Source organism: Mastigoproctus giganteus, chromosome 9, assembly GCF_048544385.1.
Source record: "Mastigoproctus giganteus isolate SK-2022 chromosome 9, ASM4854438v1, whole genome shotgun sequence".
Classification (NCBI taxonomy): Eukaryota; Metazoa; Arthropoda; class Arachnida; order Uropygi; family Thelyphonidae; genus Mastigoproctus; species Mastigoproctus giganteus.
In genome coordinates this window covers 123,418,273-123,434,498 of record NC_143583.1, presented here as the reverse complement: position 1 = coordinate 123,434,498, position 16,226 = coordinate 123,418,273, and the positions used below count along the sequence as shown (strand labels likewise).

Genomic DNA, 16,226 nt, shown 5'->3' with positions numbered 1-16,226 from the left:
AATTTGATCAGATTTAAATGGGGGTAGTGTGACGATGTGTTAACACTGTGTTCGTACCGCCATCTATAGCCTAATTTGTTTCTATACATTTTCAGGTCATCTATTGTTTTGTCAGTGGTGTGGTTTGGCCATGAGAGTACTAGGCTTTCTGTTTTATTATTTTTCGCTGTATAAAGACCACCGCTATGCAAATCTATTGCATCGGCTGTTTGATCTTAGTATCATTCCGTTGTTGCATGGATTTGTTTAGTGTTAGAAATGCAGTGATTCCCTGACTATTACTGGCCTCATGGTCCTCTGTCGAGATGGGGCATAATGATCAGTCTATTTTATTTTATTAATTTTCAGTTTATTTGGTCATATAATGTTGTTAGTTTATGTTTCCACCTTAGTGGGAACTAAGTATTTCTCATAATTCAGAAACGGGTGCCATCGAGGGGGTGCTGCTAAATTTCTTTTAATTGGCTTAATTTCTAAATTATTTTAGGAACGTTGCTTCAAAATTACCCTTTTCTTCTTTACCTCCCCCCTACATATTTTTCTGTTATTGTTATTTTATTTATTTACACACACACACACACACACACACACACACACACACACACACACACACACACACACACACACACACACACACACACACACACATTTGACTCAGCAATTTTGGCACAATTCATAACAGTGCACTTATAGCCAACTCTTGGGTGTTTCAATTTCTACATTTTCATTTCTACATTAGTGTAGAAATATATATCTCTTGAATATCCCTTTTTTATACATTCTTATTTCTAATCTAATCTAAATTTATCTTGTATGATTCTTTACTACTTGGCATTTCTAATTCTGAATACATTTACATATTTTTATCAAATTCTTTAACACATTCTGGCCTATTCAAATATTTTGTTCTATGTTTATTTACTTCATCTAGTGCATTTTGCAATTTGTTCCTGTTACAATAGTAAAATAAAATACTGTTAATACCATATATATGGTATACAGCCTGTATACCACGTATATGGTATACAGCCTGTATACCACATATATGGTATTAACTTCCCATTTCATATTAAATTTTTTCTCAGCTGGGGCATTCTTTTGTAGGCTGGGCACTTGTGATTCAAACTTGCCTGAGCAATTCAGCAATTCTTCCCTGCACTTTTATTTTTTACTTTACAAACTTTTCTTCCAGCAATCTAATAAACAGGTTGTTGGAAGAAAAGTTTGTCTATTAGTTTGCTGGAATGAAGGATAGAGAATACTGAACCAGTTTGGTATTCTTTCTATCTTTCATTCTCTTCTTATCTATTTTTTAATTATTTTCTTTCACCCCCAATCTTCAGGTTGACTCCTCTCCATATACTTCACACTATTTAACCAGTACTCTTTCTACTAGCATACTTCTGTATGCTAGTAGAAAGTGGCTCTCACTGGAGGATGGACTTTGATTCCAGCATGCCTAAGTATTAAAAACTTTTAACAGGATACTGCTATTTATCCATCATATTTAGCATCATTGCTCCTATTTTTTTCTTTACCTTCCTTAACATTTACTGGTGATCATGTTTCCCTCCCATGTACACTGGTTTATCACACCTGATGTACAGTGGTTCATCACACTACCTGCTCTGGCTATATACAGTATATACACCATCTTAAAAATTTTTAAATTAATTTCTCTAAATATTCCACTAAATTTTAAAAAATTCAATATAGTCATATTTTGGCCATATGTAATTTATATGATCTTTGAATAACTTGTTTCTCATATATACTCAGTAATTAACTTGTAATTAATTAGTTCACAGCATACATTCTAACATTATATCTAGTAATATATTAATATGTGGACCATAACATCAGAACCACATTTTTGCAATGCATATTCTATATTTATAAGAGTTTTGTAATCCTGGTTTTTCATTTTTATCTATTGCATTGACAAATATATAAAACATAAAGCTGCTAATAGATTATCACAGATGTCATCCCCCTCAAAGTTTGCTGTGATGTTCCATTATAGTTTACTTTACTTTCTTTCCAGCATTTATATTTTGAATTCATTAAGAGTAACTATGCATTATTTATTAAATATTTACAATTCACATGGTTCACCTTACCGGGCATTATTCATTTTTGTACTAACGTTTTTCGACTGAAGAAAGGCACGCTATGCCTGAAAGGTAACTGCTATTTTGACTGTTTATTTTATCTATCTTTACTCAAGAAAAAAGCTGAACTTATTAACATAATCAATTTAAGTTTTAAGAAGTGTAAAAATGGCTAAACAGTGTGTAAGAACTTTGAGAAACCGTAGAATAAATGTTAATTAGAGGAGAGATCTAATAGACTAATAGACAAGACTCTACGACTACAAAGATGGACAGAAAACACTGAAGAAAGAGAAGCAAGATTGGAAATGAGAAGACGGGCGAAACACCATAGGACTAATCAAATAGAAATACTGGATGCAAATAATCAACAAGCTGTAATTAATGTGGAAGAGCATGACATAGGAAATATGTGTTACAACTGTGAGTATTGCAATGCAAGATATTGGGGACACAAGTTAAATACATCGAATAAATACACTAAATGCTGTCATGATGGAAAGGTTTCACTCGACCCACTGTCTGAGACACCTACTCTATAACAACAACTGCTTACAGGGGATACATGTGAAGTAAATAACTACAGAGAACACATACAAGGGTACAATTCAGCATTGGCATTCGCATCAATGGGCACAGATATTAAATCACCACATGGAAATGGTCCATACTGTTTTAGAATACAATAAGCCAGGATATGGACATATGAACAATTTTATATTTTCAATTCTACTGAAGCAACCAACTACAAAATGGCCTGAAAAATAATCAAACCAAGGGTTTATGGCCGAAGTAATGCAACAACTGGACAAGATGCTGGGGCAATTTAACCCATTTGCTGGTCATATAAACAAATGCATCAAATAATCCAGGCCAATCCAACAATAGAATGTGTGCATGGTATTTATGGAAGACCCAGACTTAGATAAGAGACGATATAATGCACCTACATCCAAAACAGAGGTTGCTGCAATATTTGTTGGAGAAGACAGGGAACCACTTGCAAATAGAGACATATGCATATATCCCATAGGTGACTGCTGTAGAATTATATCACAGCTAAACAAGAATGGAGATCCTATGGTGTATCAGTTGATATTCCTGTGAGGAGAGGGTGGTTGGAATGAGGAACTACAACACGCAGAAGAAAGAAGAACTGCAAAACATATTAAAGTAACACAGTTACAATCCTTTGCTTATAAGACTTGTGCTGAGACCTGGTTTTGGCCTAATTCCTAGCAGTGGTTTGTTTTGTTTGTTTGTTATTTGGTTTTTAGGAGCATTAGCAACTAAGGCCATATTGCTCCGGGATATGCGGTGGTCATTCCCTGACCTTTCCGTATCCTCCGTATTTGGTGGTCACGGACTTGAACCCCAGTCTAATCAAGAAGCATGTGCTACGCACTGCTGCTCCTGCCCACCTGGCTACGGAGGCGCCTCCTAGCAGTCGGAAATTATTTCGCCAACACATTGTAGATGACTGAAGGATCTAGATTAAACTATTTACACCATAATCAGAAAGATCTACGAGTGGAAATGTATCATGGACTATTGGATGTAGTAGAAGCAAGAGCTCAGAACCAAAACTTGAGAGCAGGGAAGATGATAATTCTGTCTTCAACTTTCCAAGGCAGTCCAAGGTACATACAACAAAACTATCAAGATGTGATGGCAACTGTACAAAAGTTTGGGAGACCTGACGTATTTGTTACATTTACTTGCAATCCTGCCTGGCCTGAGATTGTGAATGTAATGGAAGGGAAGCAACGACCCAAACACAGACCAGACATAACTGTGCAGGTGTTCAAAATAAAACTTGCAGAACTGCTTGACAACATTCTCAAGCAGAATATTTTTGACACTGTGATAGCCTTAATCTACATGATAGAGTTCCAGACACATGGACTACCACATGCGCACATACTCCTCACTCTGTCTACAGATTTTAAAATATGCACAAAGGATGACATTGACATCAAAGTGCAGCGCTACCATGCTTAAAAACAAATCCAGGGTTGTTTGAAATCGTCACAAAGTGCATGCTATATGGTATCTGCGTTGTACTCAATGCACAATCTCCATGCATGAAAGAAGGTGTATGCAGTAAGGAATTTCCGAAAGAGTTCATAGATACAACAGAAGAGAATGTTAGTGGCTTTCCGATATATAAGAGAAGAGAAGGATCTGCTGTTAAAGTAGGAAAGTATGACATGGACAATAGATGGATTGTACCTTATAATCCTTGGTTCTCGAAGAAATTCAATGCCCACATTAATGTGGAAGTGTGTGCCTCCATGAAGAGTATAAAGTACCTCTATAAATACTAGAAGTATAGTAAATAAATTTGATGAATTTGAAGTGTTGGTCAAGACATCAAAGGCGGATATTGTTGGGATAGCAGAGACGTGGTGTCACAAAGATATAAGGAATGCAGAACTGGAATTTGGGGAGTACAATGTGTACAGAAAGGATAGACAGGACAGAAAGGGAGGAGGTGTTATGCTGTTAATTAAGAAAAACATAAAATCAAAAGAAGTGCATCCAGTTGATATAGATGGACAGTGCACTGTTGAGTCAGTTTGGTGTGACATAAGCACTGCAAAAGCAAAAATAAGAGTAGGAGTGTGTTATAGGCCTAATGACTCGAATGAGTACAATGAACAATTGTACGGAGAAATAGAGTGGGCCAGTAAATCAGAATGTCTTATAATGGGGGATTTTAACTTCCCAGATATTGACTGGAACTTGTGGGTTGGTCACTCACACACTAGTCAGACTTTTGTGGATTTATTGGATGATTGTTTTCTGCAGCAGCATGTTCGAGAGGCAACCAGAGAAAGTAATACTCTTGATCTGGTTATCAGCAGTGATCATTCGTGTATTAAGAATTTGCAGATAAAGGAACCACTAGGTGGCAGTGATCACAGTGTGCTGAAGTGGGATTTACTCAAAGAGGTAACTACCGTCAGGGGTAAAGGAAAGGGTTTTTGCTTCCGTAAAGGGGAGTACAGTGGTCTCAGACAGTTTTTAAATTCTGTACAGTGGGATCGACTGACGATGTTACAAACAGTAAATTCTAAGTGGGAAGCATTCAAGGAATTAATCGTGGAAGCTACTAGACTTTTCATACCGATGAAGAAATATTGTTCAAGGTTTAGGCCTAAATGGTTATCAAATGAACTAATGAGACTCGTGACAGAGAAGAAAAATGCATGGGATGCATATAAATTATCAGGCGACGCAGAAGCCTGTAGCAGATATAAGCTAGTCTGTAATCAGGTCACAAAGGAGGTTCGGCAGGCAAAGGCGGATCACGAGAAATCTTTGGCAAAAGATGCTAAGAAAAACAGCAAGGATTTCTTTACTTATATAAACTCTAAAAGGAAGGGGCTGAATATGATTGGTCCACTTGACATCGATGGTTCGACTGTTGATGATCCTGCTCAGATAGCAAACAAACTGAATGAGTATTTTGCATCTACATTCACACGTGAGGAATCATTACAGTTTGAAAATGGAAGAAGGTTATCAAATTGTAGCAGTGTGCTTAATGATTTTGTAATAACTGAGAGCAAAGTGGAGGAGAAATTGTTGAAGTTAAACATAAGAAAGGCACCTGGGGCGGATGGGATCTATCCAGTTATATTAAAGGAGGCGGCAAAGCAACTAAGCAAACCCTTAGCCATAATTATGAGAGCATCCTTGGATTCAGGGGAGGTTCCCACGGACTGGAGATGTGCAAATGTATCCCCAATTCACAAAGGAGGTTCGAAGGGTGACACGAATAATTACAGACCAGTTAGTTTAACTTCTGTTCCGGGTAAAATAATGGAGTCACTGGTTAAAGATGCATTGCAGGATCATCTAGACAAGACTGCAGCAATAATTCAGACACAGCATGGGTTTGTTAAGGGAAAGTCTTGTCTGACAAATTTGATTGGTTATTATGATGTGGTCACAAAGGAACTGGATGCAAAAAATAATTTTGATATCATATACTTGGATTTCAGGAAAGCTTTTGACACTGTTGCGCATGGAAGGCTACTGTACAAATTGGAGCAGAATGGTATTAAGGGTAAGTTGCTACAATGGATAAAAGGATGGTTAAGTGGGAGAAGACAGAGGGTGGTAATCAATGGGTGCTGCTCTTCGTGGACTAATGTTATTAGTGGAGTCCCACAGGGTTCGGTGTTGGGGCCACTGTTGTTTTGTATATTTATCAATGATATTGATGAAGGTATATCAAGCTTAATGTCGAAGTTTGCAGATGACACGAAGGTTGGCAGGGTTGTTAATGACAGTAATGGCAGTGTGCTACTGCAACAGGATCTAGATAATTTGGGCAGATGGGCTAAGAAGTGGCAACTGAAGTTTAACCTTGACAAATGCAAAGTACTGCATATGGGTAGAAGTAACCCCAGAGAAACGTACTAACTGTGTGGTACTACACTTAAGGTGGTAGAAAATGAAAAAGACCTGGGAGTAATTGTGCAGTCAGATATGAAGTTTTCTGAGCAATGTAGACAGGCTGCTAGGGCAGGTCATGGGGTTTTGTCAATGATATATAGGAATTTTGCTAGCAGGGAAAAGGAAGTGATTGTCCCTCTGTATAAGGCAATGGTCAGGCCACGCCTTGAGTACTGCGTACAGGTCTGGAGGCCTCATTTTAGGAAGGATGTAGATTTGCTTGAGCGTGTACAGAGAAGAGCAACACGATTGGTGAGGGGAATGAAGGGATCCTCTTACCAAGAGAGGCTTAAGTTCTGCAAATTGCAGTGGCTGGAGACTAGGCACCTGCGCGGTGATCTGATTGAGGTCTATAAGGCCTTGAATGGGTTGAGCACGCTGAATTCTGATGGGATCCTCCCACTTGTTCAGAATACGAACCTACGGGGACATAAGTTCAAATTAAGAAAGGATAGATGTAGAATAGATGTGCAGAAATTTGCCTTTAGCCAGCGGGTGGTTAATTGCTGGAACAAACTTCCATCTGTCGTTGTGGAAGTTGATAGGTTAAATAAATTTAAGGAGGAACTGGACAGGCAATTGGAGGGTATGGTGTGATTTTTTTTTTTTTTTTTTTTTTGGCTGATGCTGCATAAGCTCCTACACTGCTTTCTTGCATCAAGTGCCACTACTACTACTACTACTACTACTACTTTTCTAAAGGTCATGATGTGGCATCTGTACGATTAAAGAGGGAAGGTACCGATGGTAGTTTGGTCTTTGACAAGATTCAAACTTTCTTGGATGGTACGTCAGTGCACCTGAAGCAATGTGGCATGTCATTGAGTTTCCAATGTCAGAAGTCGCACTCCATTATAAGATTGGCAGTGCACCTACCTAATCAACAGCAAGTGATCTTCCAAGAGGGCAGAGAAGAGGAGGCCTTGAAGCGCGAAATGTCTACAAAGACCATGCTTGAGGCATGGTTTGAATTAAACAGAACAGATGTGCAAGTAATGTTATTAAATTACGCAGAGATATCAAAGTACTATGTATTTGAGAAAAAATTAGGCAAATGGAAAGGTGAATATGGTGTTATTGGATATATGCCTGTTGTAAGTGTTCAAGACAGTGACTGCTACTATCTACACATGCTTCTTACAAGAGTTACAAGTTCTGAGCATTTGTGAACAATTAATGGACAACTCTGTGAAACATTTCAGCAAGCTTTAAAGAGAACATGGACTTTTGAAAGGAGACAGGATATGGCATGACACACTTTTCGAGGCATGTACACCAAGTTATATATGGTTACTGTTTGAAATGATATATGGATTTCAAGAACCTGAAGATGTACCTGAACTATGGGAAAGACATAAGCAGGGCACAAGTGAAGATTTCATAAGACGTTATTGTGAAGAACTAGCCCTCTCTATGCTCTTGCAGAAATAAATGAAATGTTGAAAAATTATGGTCTGAGCTTTGAAAAGTGCATCTACCAGCTGTTGAGCCGACCGGGCTAGCCAGGTGGGTAAAGTACCTGCCTAGCAACCCAAAGGTCGCAGGTTCGAATCCCGCCTCGGGCTTGGATCAAAGTACTGAAATAACCTTGGGAGGTGCATTATGGCCACAGAAGCCGATGCGCCAACAACTACCAAAAAAAAAAAAAAAAAAAAAATGGCATTTGACATTATTCTTGACACCATATGCAATAAGTCAAACACTAATCATAACTGTTGTTTTTTTAGATGGTCCGGCTGGAACTGGAAAAACAATTCTTTACTCAGCTATACTACACAGCATATGAGGCAAGGGAGATAGTGTTACTCCTGTTGCGTCTACAGGTATTGCAGCAACTCTGTTAGCAGAAGGTAGAACTGCTCACTCTACGTTCAAGATGCCTCTGCTTCTGAATGCAACTTCAACATGCAATTTAAAGCCAAACACAGAGGAAGCTAAGGTACTTCTACAATCAAAACTGATTGTGTGGGACGAGGCACCAATGACTCACATTCACACCTTCCAAGCAGTAGACAGACTATTGAGCAATCTGACAGGATTAGACAAGTCTTTTGGAGGGGAAGTTATACTACTAGGTGGAAACTTTGGGCAAGTCCTATCGATGATACTACGAGGCTCAAGATCTCTAACAGTTGCCAAACATAGGCTATGGACCCAATTCCATGTACTGAAACTTACACATAATATGCAAACAATAGCAAGCGAGAAGGAATTTTCAGGCTGGCTATTAGAGTAGGTGATGGAAAAAATGGTGCAACTGTAAGTTTGTCTACAGCCTGTTTTTCAAACACACAAGACCCTGTAGAACAACTCTATGGCGACATTAACTTCAACACTGTTACAGTTCAGCAACTCAAAGGCAGAGAAATACTAAGTGTTACAAATGAGGATTCTTTGTAGCTGAACAACAAAGTGTTAGACCATATTCCCGGAGAAATGACTGTTTACCAAAGTGTGGATACTGTAGCAAGTGATGAACCAAGTGAGCATCTGGCATACCCTGAAGAATTTTTCAACAGCTTAATGCCAACAGGAATGCCTCTTCATGAGCTAAAACTGAAAATAGGTGCTGTAATCATGCTACTACGGAATCTTATGCCATCAAGGGAACTCTGCAATGGAACAAGATTGATAATTACACACCTACAAAGACACATTGTAGAGGCTCGCGTAATAGATGGATTGAACTTAGATGCTGTTCTCATACTGCAAATACCTCTTATTCCATCTGATACAAATATGCCTTTCAAATTCAAAAAAAGACAGTTTCCTATACGTTTAGCATTTTCAATCAACAAGTCACACAGACAGACTTTTGAAAGAATATGCTTATACCTTCCAAAATTTATATTCCGTCACGGGCAACTATATGTTGGTCTCTCAAGAGTTAGATAAATGGACTCATTAAGTATTGTATCTGAGAAGGATGAAATTTTTAATTGTGTTTATAATGAAATTTATGAATAAATAAATAAAGTGTTGATATTTAATTAATAACCTTTAAGATATGATGCTGATGGCATATGTTACACTGGGTACAACTAGTTTTATATACAAATATATTATACTATGAATATGATCATTATCATATTGATTGTATATATATTATTACTTCTTCCTTTCTTATACTTTCACTTATCTCTCCGTACTTCTAAGTTGAGATCCTGCATGATGGACACTTCAGCTTGATATTCTGACATCAAATGTTTTGCATATTATTATAGTTTAACTAACAACACTCTTTGTTGGAAGCATAGCACTTGAGGGTGTTTGTCCAGACCCTACTTTCACTTCATATCTAGCCATACAGTAACATTGTAGGAATAACAGAGACATGGTGTCACTCAAACATAAGTGATACTGAATTTGAATAGGGGGAGTACAATGTATGCAGGAAGGACAGACAGCACAGGAGAGGTGGAGGGGTTATGCTCTTAGTTAATAAGAATATTAAATCTAAGGCAGTGTATCCAATTTACTTTGTGATGGGTGCAATGTTGAGTCAGTTTGGTGTGATATAATAATCACTAAGAAAACAAAACTGACAGTAGCAGTGTATACAGGGAAATAGAGTGGGCCTGCAAATCAAATCATAATGGGGGATTTTAACTTTCCAGATATTGTTGTTGTTGTTATTTGGTTTTAGGAGCATTAGCAAGTAAGGCCATATTGCTCCGGGGATATGCGGTGGTCATTCACTAACCTTTTCGCATCCTCCGTATTTGATGGTCACGGGCTTGAACCCTGGTCTAATCAAGAAGCATGTGTTACGCACTGCTGCTCCTGCCCACCTGGCTACGGAGGCGGCCTCCAGATATTGACTGAAATTTGTGGGTTGGTCACTCACAAACTAGCAACAATTTTGTGGATTTCTTGGGTGACTGTGTTCTATAGCAGCATGTTAGAGAGGCAACAAGAGGAAGCAGTACTCTTGATCTGGTTATCAACAGTGATTCTTCATGCATTAAGAATCTGCAGGTAAAAGACCCACTGAGTAGCAGCAATCACAGTGTACTAATGTAGAATTTAATTAAAGTAATTAAAAACATAACTATGAACACAAATTGTACAATCAAAAGACATGTGTTAGAACTAGTCACCTAATAGCAGGAGAGATAATGCCCACAACTATGACTATGTGGTAAACTATGATGAGTCAGCTAATCTCAGGTGGTGAGTCTAATCTTATTATCAAATTGCAAGGGCTACTCAAAAAATGCCTCTAGATTTTTTTTCTACTCAAGTGATGTTGCTCACAAACCATAATTAGTGTCAGGTGAAAATTTAAATGATGTCAATATCCTGCAAGTTTCAACAATGTGCATCAAGGCTAGCACTCTGTGAAAATGGAGAATGACATGGATTAACCGGAAAGAGCATGGATTAACTGATTCACAAAGACTGACACATTAAAACCCAATTCACAAAGGGGGATTGAAGGGTGACACGAGTAATTACAGACCAGTTAGTTTAACTTCTGTTCTGGGTAAAATAATGGAGTCACTGGTTAAAGATGCATTGCAGGATCATCTAGCATTGCAGGATCATCTGCAGCAATAATTCAGACACAGCATGAGTTTGTTAAGGGAAAGTCTTGTCTGACAAATTTGATTGGTTATTATGATGTGGTTACAAAGGAACTGGATGCAAAAAATAATTTTGATATCATATATTTGGATTTCAGGAAAGCTTTTGACACTGTAGGGCATGGAAGACTACTGTACAAATTGGAGCAGAATGGTATTAAGGGTAAGTTGCTAAAATGGATAAAAGGATGGTTAAGTGGGAGAAGACAGAGGGTGGTAATCAATGGGTGCTGCTCTTCGTGGACTAATGTTATTAGTGGAGTCCCACAGGGTTCGGTGTTGGGTCCACTGTTGTTTTGTATATTTATCAATGATATTGATGAAGGTATATCAGGCTTAGTGTTGAAGTTTGCAGATAATAAAAGGTTGGCAGGGTTGTTAATGACAGTAACGGCAGTGTGCTACTGCAACAGGATCTAGATAATTTGGGCAGATGGGCTAAGAAGTGGCAACTGAAGTTTAACCTTGACAAATGCAAAGTACTGCATATGGGTAGAAGTAACCCGAGAGAAAAGTACCAACTGTGTGGTACTACACTTAAGGTGGTAGAAAATGAAAAAGACCTGGGAGTAATTGTGCAGTCAGATATGAAGTTTTCTGAGCAATGCAGGCAGGCTGCCAGGGCAGGTCATGGGGTTTTGTCAATGATATATAGGAATTTTTCTAGCAGGGAAAAGGAGGTGATTGTCCCTCTGTATAAGGCAATGGTCAGGCCATGCCTTGAGTACTGCGTACAGGTTTGGAGGCTTCATTTTAGGAAGGATGTCGATTTGCTTGAGCATGTACAGAGAAGGGCAACAAGATTGGTGAGGGGAATGAAGGGATCCTCTTACCAAGAGAGGCTTAAGTTCTGCAAATTGCAGTGGCTGGAGACTAGGCACCTGCACGGTGATCTGATTGAGGTGTATAAGGCCTTGAATGGGTTGAGTACGCTGAATTCTGATGGGATCCTTCCACTTGTTCAGATTACAAACCTAAGGGGGCATAAATTCAAATTAAGAAAAGACATGTAGAATAGATGTGCGGAAATTTGCCTTTAGCCAGTGGGTGGTTAATTGCTGGAACAAACTTCCATCTGATGTTGTGGAAGTTGATAGGTTGAATAAATTTAAGGAGGAACTGAACATGCATTTGGAGGGAATGGTGTTATTTTTTATTTTTTATTATTTTTTTTTTTTTTTTGGCTGATGCTGCATAAGCTCATACACTTGCTTTCTTGCATCACATGCCACTACTACTACTACTACCTGAAAAATGTGTGTGAGCAAATAGGAATAGGACTTTAATGCATTGAAAGCAATTCTATGTATCTGAGCTATAGGAAATTGTGTGCTCAGTGAGTTTCATACATTTATATATCTATTGCTACAATACTGGATAACCTCTGTATATTGATACTGATTGCAACCCCACTATATTGTTGTCAGGGAACTGACCAGTCTTTACATACTTAGTTCCTATATTTTAAAAATTGTTCCTGCTTCAATAAAGATTGCATTATTATTATTATTATTATCATAAAAAGAAAAGTAAGTTAATATATTATATTTTCAAAGAAGAATACATAAATTTGCACTCACCAAGGGAGGGACTATAACAAAAAAGTTTCGTAAATGGATGTTTTTAGGATCTCTGAATGCTGAAGCAAACACATCAACCAAGAGCTATATGAAAAAGTAATTTTTCTTACTCATTTGATGGCATATCAAAGATAACAAATAATTATATATTTATAGTATACAGGATGTTTCAATTAAAAATGCACTGGGGGCTATTGTGCTTATTTATAGGTTTAGGCTATTTCATTAAATGATTTTACGATTTATAAATTAAAATATTTGCCAATAAACTGCTTTTTACTGAACAGAAAAGTTGTTCCCAATCCTCAATTTATTCTGAAAATGTCATTGGTGCTTTTAAAATGTTGCAAACTGACTTTATTTTAAGGTTTAAAAAAAATAATAATAAAAAAATCACAATGGCTACATAACTACTCTCATAGTTGTTTTACGGGCACAGCTCAATATACACACAGTACCGAGCAGGGAACATCTCGCACAATCATGGTATTTTTTGTTTTCTTCAAATAAAATTGATTTATGTTTTATCCAGAAGTATGATAGAATAAGCTGAATATCAGAATAAGCTGAGAACAGGAAACAACTTTCCCACTGAGAAAAAAGTAGTTTCTGTTATCTTTTAGATTTTAGGATTTCATTTAGAAATCCTAAAATCTAAAAGATAACACTTAGACTAATTTCAAATTCAAAATCTTAGGCCAAATATGACAAAAAAGTCTGGACGACAATAGCCGAAATCTAAAAATAGACAGTGATGCCTTTAAATTGAGATAGACACCAGTGTCTTTTAATGGAAGCACTGTATATATTTCAGTTATGTTCAAAAAAAAATTCATCAAATGCCTAACTGAAATAATGAAAAAAAGAAAAGAAAAAAACCCAAGTCATTATGTGCAAATATCACCAGTATTGTCTAATGTTTACAATTAAGGCTAATTACAAAAAGTTGATGAATAACTGAGGTTTAAAATTACACAAGAGAAAGTTCCAACTTATATAATCTCTCTCTCTCTCTCTCTCTCTCTCTCTCTCTCTCTCTCTCTCTCTCTCTCTCTCTCTCTCTCTCTCTCTCTCACTCACTCACTCACACTTAAATTTAGGCAAAAGCTTGATTTACAGTTTAATATTAACCCTTTCAAGATAGTACAGTTACCTGGCTGAGTTTTTTCCAAGGAATTTGGAAGTTCATAAAAATTGAAAAACTATGAATATAAATGGTTTTAAACATTAATTTTTTTATATTTTATTTTACAGCTCAGAAATATAGCAAGATTATTGTCAGGAATAAAATCATACTTTCATAAAAAAATTGTAACTCAAAAAATCATAAAAAAAATGCAAAAAAAAAAAATAATAATAATAATTTACAAATAATTATTTGTAAACAATTAATAGATGGCAACATTCCCTGCAGTTTCAAAACAAACCTCTGCTGACCAGAGGCTTCAGCCATGGTTGCAGTTTGGGCTGTCAGCTTGCTGCATCCTAACTGGACATGGCTTGAGGTCCAGGCTGTTTCAGCTGGGCTTGGCTGATTCAGATTTATGCTCTTGTAGAGAGCTAGAGACCAGTCTCCATGTCATTCTGCACTGTCCACAGTATTTGGACTTGAGTGCTTTTCTGGAGTGAGGTATGCTTGCTCTGAATGGGGACACCCAATTTGCATACTCACAAAAGGGCAAAACATAAAACAATAAAAGATTATTGATTTGAGAAGTATCAAGCATTCTTAGAGTCCTAAAGAACTAGAGGTGCAATTTGCTCTCAGAAATGATGCAGACCAAATATAGAAGATTTTTCCTTCTGTGACCTGGTCAAGTTATTTTTTAAATTTCAGTTAAAAGAGGAAGCTTTACTTTATAACCTTTAGAATCTAAAGGAAAAAAGGGATAGTAACTTTTAAAGCGATTTTCATTGCTCATGCTTTTTCTAGTTATCATCCTTGAAAGCAAAATATTATTGACTTTCTTTCCCACATAGCTGGCAATACTTTTTTTTTATAGGGATAAAATGATAAACTTAAAACCAAAAGTTTGATTTCCTACTTGAAATTACTAACTTGTGCATTTGCAAATATTGATTTGCATTGCAGCAGTCATCTATTTTTAGAACTGAAATAGGAAATCAAATATGTGTTTAATTATCCAGTTATTGTTGTTGTTGTTAATAAATAATTCTTGGCTATTTTCAGTTTAATATTAAATTTTCTAAATATGAGAACATTTTATTTGGAATACATAGATGAATATTTGAGTTCTAAGCTCTTTTGATCCTGGCACAAAATGGGAAACATTACACAATTAAGATATATAGTTAACATGTGTTGTGGTATATGAGCATATATCTAGATCAACAGGTAGGATTTGAACCTGTGCAAAGAAGCTCTTAAGAAACTCTCCCAATTCATACAAAAAATCATACCAAGAATTTAAAGTGCAGTATACAGCTTGTAGATGAGTGCATGCCAACAGGAAAAGCATTTTCTGTACTCTAATTAAAAAAAAAACACATCCTTTAATTCCAGTATATATATCTAGTGTCAGTAACAGATGAAACTGATTTGGTTTGGTTTGGATTTTATTGGCGCATTAGCAACTAAGGCTATAATGTGCCAAGACCAGGATGATGAAACTAAAGAATGTTTTCAAACATGAATGTCATTTATTTTTGGTATCAAAAATTTAGAGCTTCAGTGTGCATACAAGGGTAGGAGCACTAGCAGACCAAGTGTTAATGATGAGACTGTACACTTGGCTTGTAAGTCTTACATGAAAAAAGTCCACTTCAATACAAGTCAGAGCCAGCCAATATCATCAAGGTCCAACACAAAGTTAAATGAATCACATTAGACGACGTGTAAATTCTTCTGTATTCACCTTTCCATGAAGTGGTATAGAATAGTTCTTTGGTTGTTTTGAAGGATTTAAGTACATTGGCTGCTTTGGTCATAACACAGAAGTGGTATGCTAATTCATGTTGTTGTTATCACAAATTGTATCTGTGATAAAGACAAAAATTCCATGGGCCAATTCAGGGGTGTTCCTAAGGTATGTGGCACCTGGGTACTAATTGAAATTTGGTGACTCCCTTTAAAATTTTCTTAATATGCGTATGTAAGTTTCAGGTTTTCGGGCACCCCTTGAATGTTGGTGCCCGGGTGCAGTGCACCCTTTGCACCCTCGGTATGGCCTGCCTCTGGGCCAATTACAAATTGGCAAACAACAGCTACATTTAAAAATGCCTTCAAATATTAATATAAGCCAAATAGTGCAAAGAAGCCACAGGCTTTTGATGCACTGCCCCCCACCCCCAAAAAAACACAAGAAGAAACAAATTCTTGATGGTATCTGCAAAGCTCTCTGCATACAAGTGACAAACCCACTGAGGACCTACAGATAACTGCAAGAAGCCTCTTAACTGAAGAATAAATAAGTACAGTAAACTTGTTATTGCAACTTATAAGATAGCTTGACAGAAATCTT

At 37.0% G+C, this 16,226-nt stretch overlaps 1 protein-coding gene across 4 annotated transcripts in view; it reads right to left on the bottom strand.

Moving 5' to 3' along the window:
• SWIP (strumpellin and WASH-interacting protein) overlaps nt 1-16,226 on the bottom strand; it is a 496,362-nt gene that overhangs the window by 48,838 nt on the left and 431,298 nt on the right. For all 4 annotated transcript variants that reach the window (XM_090381778.1, XM_090381779.1, XM_090381782.1 and 1 more), the window contains one exon: nt 12,745-12,828. In XM_090381778.1, the coding sequence (XP_090237904.1) occupies nt 12,745-12,828 (84 nt within the window). The remainder of the gene's footprint in view (nt 1-12,744; nt 12,829-16,226) is intronic.